The sequence below is a fragment of the Amblyomma americanum genome, chromosome 9 (assembly GCF_052857255.1).
Source record: "Amblyomma americanum isolate KBUSLIRL-KWMA chromosome 9, ASM5285725v1, whole genome shotgun sequence".
NCBI lineage: Eukaryota > Metazoa > Arthropoda > Arachnida > Ixodida > Ixodidae > Amblyomma > Amblyomma americanum.
In genome coordinates, this window is record NC_135505.1 from 107,857,850 (window position 1) to 107,866,580 (window position 8,731).

An 8,731-nucleotide genomic window follows, 5' to 3' on the forward strand; every position below is an offset into this window, starting at 1 on the left:
TTCAGAAGTACGTATACATACATTTTGTCGGAGGAGGAGCCGCGGTCTGTGTCCGGTCCGTGATGCCCGACTCGGGGCTTCTTGGCGGCTGGTATGGGTGACGAAGCATCTGCTCGCTGGGCGAACAATGGTTCCGCGGGGTACGCTGAGCGCGGGTAACCTGGCTTTTGAGGACGTCATCGCCTCTTAACACGTGGGAGTCCGGGAACCAGGTGTTCGGGTCCCCGAACAATGTGTCGTCCTTGCAGTACGACTCGACTCTCTCTGCCCAAGATGCTCGCGGGGTCGTCTCGTCCACGGCCGGCTGGCTGCCAGTCTCCTACGGTTGCCGGCGAGGCAGCGGCAGGTTCCGCAACGCAGGGCTGTGAAGCAGACTGCTGCAGAGGGTTCGCTGGGCCAGAAGCAAGCTCGTTATCGCTGCTCCGGCAGCCCATGGCAGATGGTGTCGCAGATAACGCAGCCGGCGCTTTGGCCGCCTGCGCTGGCTCATCGGCTGGCGTGACAGCGGAGCGTTCGTGCGATGCATGCACGCTCTGTGTATTGAAGCCCTCAGGGGTCTCGGTGGTGAAGGGGGGAGCCGTGCCAGGACCACTGAGCGCAGGCGTTGAAGGCCCCGCTTCCTCTGTGCCGCCAAGTGGGCACAGCGAAGTTGCCAGGCGACGATCGCCACGATCACCGTGAGCGCTAACTTTCCTGTGGCCAACCAAGGCTTCGTGACGTCATCAGATGCAAGCTGTATAAAAGAACCACCACAGCTAACTTCAATTAGTGGGCATGGCAAAGTGACCAGGCGACGATCGCTAACCCCGTAAAGCTTATACCTCGTTACGCTCTATACCTACAGCTCCTAGTCCAGGCAACCAGCCAGAATTTTATGGGAAATAAATGGAATTCAACCACGCGTTTTGTTTTCGTCGCACAGGTCAGTTAGAGTCGCTCATTTCGTAGCGACGATAGATGTTTAATTGCTCAGCCGTACATTCATAAATGTTTACAGATTGCATCTGAGTGTTTCTGTTCCAGTAAACTTGTTCTGTGTGGCGACGTTGAGGAAACTCCGGTACCATCTGTCGATGAAATGCTTCAAACTCTAATAAACGGTCAACAGGCCATAAGAAGCGACATCGCTGACCTGAAGATTAGCCTTGAAACCACAGAAAAGAGGGTATCATGCATTCAAGTAATAGGTTGGCTAATCTCGAACAGAAATCGGAAAACATTCATAACAGGAGCACTGCCGCTTCCGGTGTCCCAATGATCATCGCTAAAATGCAAGCGACTCCGCGGGCAGAACACATCAAGCTAGTCGAATTAGAAAACCGTAGCTGGATATCTAACCTTATTCTTTTTGGCGTTGAAGGCAGTTCCGATTAATCGGATTTGCGCAATAAGGTTGTGAAAAAGATTTTTGAAGATGCATGCAGGAGCTGATGCTTCGGGGCGGTGCCCTTCAGGACGTGGATGCGGTGGTCATGGTGCACCCGAGTGCGGTGAATGACGTGGCGCCGCTGTTCATGGCTGTGGCCAAGGTGCGCGTGCGCTACTCCACCAGGGCGTCGTACGTGGTGGGCGCCCCCGCGTGCGCCGTCAACGCCCTGGACGCCGCCGTGACAGCCTACACGTCCGCGGCCGCCATGAGCCAGCACATGAGGCCCTCCTGGAAGATGCGTACCCAGTGAGAAGGCTCTAAGTGTTTTTGAAGATGGACTATGTATAGACACTGACACGTAGTTCGACTAAATCGGCAAATTCCCTTTTAACGACGCCAAATGTGTAGATTTTTCAATAAAAGAGCTATTGAACCCTTCAATGGCCAGATTGTAACCTAAGAAAGATCATTACTCTCACGTTATGCCCACTGATATACACGCATTCGAATGACAATATCAAAATTTGTTCGCGCCGCTAAACTTTCAGACACCAGTAAGTCTGTTCCGAACTGTGTGAAACGTCTCGAATCAACTGGAAGGCTCAAGGACAGCAGATAATTTTAATCCTATAGCATTAGAAGCCTGATCTTTAAAAAATTGCATCAGTCATAAATATCGCTCATTGATTGTAGAGACTTGACGTCAGCTCACCGGAAGTGACGTCGTCGTCGGCGCTGAATCCATTGCAATGGGAGGACTGTCGACACACGTCTGCTATCCACCACTGGCAAGAGGAAACAGATGAGTACATGTCTCTATAGAGCAGAGGACACAGACGCAATGCAGATACATAGAAACGTGTGGCCGAAACGTGGCCAAGTGGTTCTGTCGTCCGCCTCGGCTGCGGGAGGTGGTCGGTTCGAATTTCACCGTCGGACATCCACCAATTGGGTAGAGGCCCGCCGACTTGGCGACCGTTTCTCTCAGGGGGCGCAGGCCTGGAAGCGGCTCCGCTGATTCCGCTACGCCCTGCGCCGATTACGAGTGGGGCTCTTGCGGTTGCGAATCCAATATCGGCGCTGTTGCGATGAAACTTTTAAAGGTGTTTGGTTTCGAGCTATTGCGCTGTTTTCCAACAACCATTTATGACCAACTCGGCTCCCAGTTGATGTTGCACTATTACATATGTTTCTAGGTATCTTCATTTCGTCCGTGTTGCCACCTCTACATACCTTCAGGGAAACGTGCACCGTACAGATAACCCGAAGTTATGTCTGGATGTGTGCAGACGGATGTGTAGGGGCCCGCAAATACAGCCACGAAAGGATGACATAAAACTCGATTTAAAGGCACCAACACCTTCTAATTCTATCCCAGTGCCAACACAGAATGTAGTTAGGTGTCCCTGCGAAGTTTTCCTCCAGCAAATTTCTTCATATTCTTTCCGCAAAAGCTGTGATAAAAATGAGCGACGGAATTGTTGAACACTCACTGCAAGTCGATATTCATGCCCCTTTTTTCGCACAGCTTCCTCTCACTGAAGCCAAACATTTGGCCGGAAAGCGCTGGCTACTGAGAGTATGTGACGTCAAACTTTGTATGCAAGCTCCGTGTGATTGCACGGCATGCTAACGGTATGTCACGGACACGCGACATAGGAGTTAGAGTGCAAGACAAACTACCGTAAGCACTACGCACCCCTAGCGATTGTTATTTCTCGCCCGAAAACTAATAATTTTTTAGATGAGCGAGCTGATAAACCGCGCCTCGCAAATTGTGTTGGAAAAATGATAACTTGGGACTTAAAGCATTTTCTAGAATGATGTGCCGATTACAAAGAACTGAAAGAACATCAGAAAACAATTATAAAAGGCCTCAGAGGTATTATCACCCTGGGTCTGCCCAATCTTGACTCGCGGATTTGTGACGTCATGCTCGATGTGGTGTGAAAACAAAGAATTTGTTCACGTACCGACCATTTTGTCGGACAAAACGAGACAACTACATCCGTGACGAAAAAACGCTGAACGGTGAAACGGCCCTGAATGAAAATCCCAATTATTCGACTGCACAGAAGAAATGAAATTATTCAGAGCTGTGGGTTAAAACTGACATAAAAACGTTGCCTGGCCCTAGCGAGGCCGGCCTTTGTAATGTCATCAATCACTAGGGATCGGATTATAAGCGAAACAAACGTGCTGCTTGAGCCGGTAAGCGAACGTTGCCCCTCTTGAATCCACTACCAGCGATACAGCAATGAAGCTTTAAACGTTGAGTGGCCCGACTGACGCTGCAGATCCACGGCGTCATCACCAACGGGGGCGTGGTGGCCAGCGTGGTTCCGGACGAGGCGGAGCTGTACTACTACTACCGGGCGCCCAACGCCATCGAGCTGGAGCAGCTGCGGCGACTGCTCGACAACTGCTTCCAGGGCGCCGCCGTATCTACGGGCTGCGCTCTGGACCTGGACTGGCAGGGAGGCTACGAACCTCTACTCAGCAACGCCCCGCTGGCCGACGCCTTCCGGAGGTACACGTGTTCCCTCCCGCATGGGACATAATGCTGTCCTCAAATGGTTGCATGGCACGCGGGCACTGTCGGGGATCGAGACATGTGCGGGCGTCCTTTTCTGCACCCTCTCGTTCGTCTTGTGCATGCTTCTTCGCAGCTGCTTGAAAAAAAAACGACGCCGAGACATACTTGAGAAGGGGACAAACAGCGCTAGCGCCGTTTACCTGACGACCCGGCGTCTCAGCGCTGTTTAAACTTAGAGAGATATACGAGGGACCTTCTCGGGCGCCTTTGGCAGCAGAGGGTAACTTCCACAGTGTACGCTGGAGCAGATGGTAACAAGCTACCGGATCACCAAAACACCTAGGTTTTTCCTCGCTTTCTGGTCCGAAAGATGGTGGCCGCTATAAAGTCGGTGCAAACTAGGTATAGTAGGTCCCCTCAGCGCAAACTCTGGTGTTCTCCTAATAACCGTAAAAATGTTGCCCTACAGTGCCAGGTCTGTACGTCAGATAAGTGGAACGGCGGTGGGTGGACACATGGGCGCATGTGTAGTATGTAAGTACATGTAAGCCATGGAGTGTGGTGTGCAACTCAGGCTCTCAGTGTTTTTACCCGGATACAGGGCGACAAGGCGGGGAGTATTTCTTACCATGAGCTCGCCGCAACAGGCCCAAGTCGTAACTATAGTCAACATCACTGGTTTCATTACCTTTGTTAGAATCAGATTAAAACTGCTGTAAACACTGTGACATCCACATCATCTGTCTCTTGGGCGTGCCACTGTGCCGCCACTCCAGCTCATTCGCCACAACTTAAACCGAAGCTGTTGAAGAAAATTTTTAACCCGACAGCGTTAAAGGCCCCGTTTCGCAGAAAATCCGGCGTCGGCATTCTCAGCAATAAATAGCGTGGCGTCAGGGGACCCAGGCAGCCACCCCCAGACAAGCAACTTAGGCGATCAAGCTACATAGGTCATATGACCTTGAGGTCAGGTGACCCAGGCAGCCATCCCCAAAGAAGCAACTTAAGCGATCAAGCTACATAGGTAATGTGACCTATTGGTCAGGTGACCCAGCCAGCCACCCCCAGAGAAGCAACTAATGGCGATCAAGCTACATAGGTCATGTGACCTTGACATCAGGTGACCCAGGCAGCCAGCCCCAGAGAAGCAACTTAGGCGATCAAGCTACATAGGTCATGTGACCTCGAGGTCAGGCGACCCAGAGAAGCAACTTAGGCGAACAAGGTACATAGATCACGTGACCTTGAGGTCAGGTGACCCAGGCACCCAGCCCCAGAGAAGCAACTTAGGCGATCAAGCTACATAGGCCATGTGACCCAGGCAGCCACCCCAGAGAAGCAACTTAGGCGAACAAGCTACATAGGTCACGTGACCTCGAGGTCAGGCGACCCAGGCAGCAACCCCCAGAGAAGCAACTTGGGCGATCAAGCTACATAGGTCATCTGACCTTGAGGTCAGGTGACCCAGGCAGCCAGCCCCAGAGAAGCAACTTAGGCGAACAAGGTACATAGGTCACGTGACCTGAGGTCAGGTGACCCAGCCAGCCACCGCTAGAGAAGCACCTGAGGCAATCAAGCTATATAGGTCATGTGACCTTGACATCAGGTGACCCAGGCAGCCAGCCGCAAAGAATCAACTTAGACGATCAAGCTACATAGGTCATGTGACCTTGAGGTCAGGTGACCCAGGCAGCCACACCCAGAGAAGCAACTTAGGCGAACAAGCTACATAGGTCGTGTGTCCTTGAGGTCAGGTGACCCAGGCAGCCACCCCCAGAAAAGCAACTTAGGCAATGAAACCACATAGATCACGTGACCTTGAGGTCAGGTGACCCAGGCAGCCACCCCCAGAGAAGCAACCTAGGCGATCAAGCTACATAGGTCGTGTGTCCTTGAGGTCAGGTAACCCAGGCGGCCACCCCCAGAGAAGCAACTCAGGCAATCAAACCACATAGGTCACGTGACCTTGAGAGCAGGTGAGCCAGGCAGCCACTCCCAGAGAAGCAACTTAGGCGATCAAGATACATAGGTCAAGGTCACGTGACTCAGGCAGCCCCCCAAAGAAGCAACTTAGGCGAACAAGCTACATAAGTCACGTGACCTTGAGGTCAGGTGACCCAGGCAGCCACCCCCAGAGAAGCAACTTAGGCGATCAAGCTACATAGGTATGTGGCCTTGAGGTCAGGTGACCCAGGCAGCCACCCCCAAAGAAGCAACTTAGGCGAACAAGCTACATAGGTCACGTGACCTCGAGGTCAGGCGACCCAGGCAGCAACCCCCAGAGAAGCAACTTCGGCGAACAAAATACATAGTTCACGTGACCTTGAGGTCAGGTGACCCAGGCAGCCACCCCAGAGAAGCAACTTAGGCGATCAAGCTACATAGGTCATGTGACCTTGAGGTCAGGTGACCCAGGCAGCCACTCCCAGAGAAGCAACTTAGGCGAACAAGCTACATAGGTCACGTGACCTCGAGGTCAGGCGACCCAGGCAGCAACCCCCAGAGAAGCAACTTAGGCGATCAAGCTACATAGGTCATCTGACCTTGAGGTCAGGTGACCCAGGCAGCCAGCCCCAGAGAAGCAACGTAGGCGAACAAGGTACATAGGTCACGTGACCTGAGGTCAGGTGATCCAGCCAGCCACCGCTAGAGAAGCACCTGAGGCGATCAAGCTACATAGGTCATGTGACCTTGACATCAGGTGACCCAAGCAGCCAGCCCAAGAGAAGCAACTTAGGCGATCAAGCTACATAGGTCATGTGACCTTGAGGTCAGGTGACCCAGGCAGCCACCCCCAGAGAAGCAACTTAGGCGGACAAGCTACATAGGTCACGTGACCTCGAGGTCAGGCGACCCAGGCAACAACCCCCAGAGAAGCAACTTAGGCGAACAAGGTACATAGGTCACGTGATCTTGAGGTCAGGTGACCCAGGCAGCCACCCCCAGAGAAGCAACTTAGGCGATCAAGCTACATAGGTCATGTGACCTTGAGGTAAGGTGACCCAGGCAGCCAGCCCCAAAGAAGCAACTTAGGCGAACAAGGTACATAGGTCACGTGACCTGAGGTCAGGTGACCCAGCCAGCCACCCCCAGAGAAGCAACTCAGGCGATCAAGCTACATAGGCCATGTGACCTTGACATCAGGTGACCCAGGCAGACAGCCCCAGAGAAGCAATTTAGGCGATCAAGCTACATAGGTCATGTGACATTGAGTTCAGGTGACCCAGGCAGCCACCACCAGAGAAGCAACTTAGGCGAACAAGCTACATAGGTCACGTGACCTCGAGGTCAGGCGACCCAGGCAGCTACCCCCAGAGAAGCAACTTAGGCAAACAAGATACATAGGTCACGTGACCTTGAGGTCAGGTGACCCAGGCAGCCACCCTCATAGAAGCAACTTAGGCGATCAAACCAAATAGGTCACGTGACCTTGAGAGCAGGTGACCCAGGCAGCCACCCCCAGAGAGGCAACTTAGGCGATCAAGCTACATAGGTCAAGGTCACGTGACTCAGGCAGCCCCCAGAGAGGCAACTTAGGCGAACAAGCTACATAAGTCACGTGACCTTGAGGTCAGGTGACCCAGGCAGCCACTCCCAGAGAACCAACTTAGGCGATCAAGCTACATAGCTCATGTGAACTTGAGGTCAGGTGACCCAAGCAGCCACCCCCAGATAAGCAACTTAGGCGAACGAGCTACAAGGTCACGTGACCTTGACGTTAGGTGGCCCAGGCAGCCACCCCCAGAGAAGCAACTTAGGCGATCAAGCTACATAGGTCACGTGACCTTGAGGTCAGGTGACCCAGGCAGCCAGCCCCAGAGAACCAACTTAGACGATCAAGCTAGATAGGTCATGTGACCTTGAGGTCAGGTGACCCAGGCAGCCACCCCCAGAGAAGCAATTAGGCGATCAAGCTACATAGGTCATGTGCCCTTGAGGTCACGTGACCAAGGCAGCCACCCCCAGAGAAGCAACTTAGGCGAACAAGCTACATTATTCACGTGACCTCGAGGTCAAGCGACCCAGGCAGCCACCCTCAGAGAAGCAACTAAGGCGAACAAGCTGCATAGGTCACGTGACCTTGACGTCAGGTGACCCAGGCAGCCACCCCCAAAGAAGCAACTTAGGCGATCAAGCTACATAGGTCACGTGACCTTGAGGTCAGGTGACCCAGGCAGCCAGCCCCAGAGAAGCAACTTAGGCGAACAAGCTACATAGGTCACGTGACCTTGAGTTCAGGTGACCCAGGCAGCTACCCCCAGAGAAGCAACTTAGGCGAACAAGCTACATAGGTCAAGTGACCTTGAGGTAAGGCTCCGGACAGTGAAAAAGAACGTCGAAACGGAACGCTAACTTTCAACTAGAGTGAACAAGAACGAAGACGCAGAACGCTTACAGCTTAGTTGAGCGTGCCGGACAGCTCTGACAAAGATTGCACGCGCCGCTATCTGGACTTTCCAAGCCTTGCAACAGTTTGCCGAAGGCTGGGCTCTGCCACGATGTTCCGCAGACTCACCGCAGCATTGGGCCTGGGGCTGGACGAGCCCCGCAGAGGACTGCGTAAGGTGGTCTTCATGGCGTCCTCGGACATCGGCCACGTGTCCCACCGGGTGCCCACCATCCAGCCGACGTTCACCATCTGCTCGGCGCCCAACCACACGCCCGAATTCGCCGCCGCCGCAGCGCACATGGACGCCCAGGCCCCAACGCTGCTCATGACCAAGGCCGTGGCATTCACGGGCCTCGACCTCTTCCGAGACCCCGGCCTCCTCCCAGAAGTCCGCAAGAACTTTGCAGAGAACAGGGCGCCCTCCTCCACAAACTAG

At 53.4% G+C, this 8,731-nt stretch overlaps 1 protein-coding gene across 1 annotated transcript; it reads left to right on the top strand.

The window, feature by feature from the left end:
- The first annotated feature begins 2,995 nt into the window (after positions 1-2,995).
- LOC144103573 (xaa-Arg dipeptidase-like) lies at positions 2,996-8,731 on the top strand. Its single transcript, XM_077636252.1, has 3 exons — positions 2,996-3,004; positions 3,667-3,899; positions 8,416-8,731. The coding sequence occupies exons 1-3, from the start codon at positions 2,996-2,998 to the stop codon at positions 8,729-8,731; spliced, it is 558 nt and encodes a 185-aa protein (XP_077492378.1).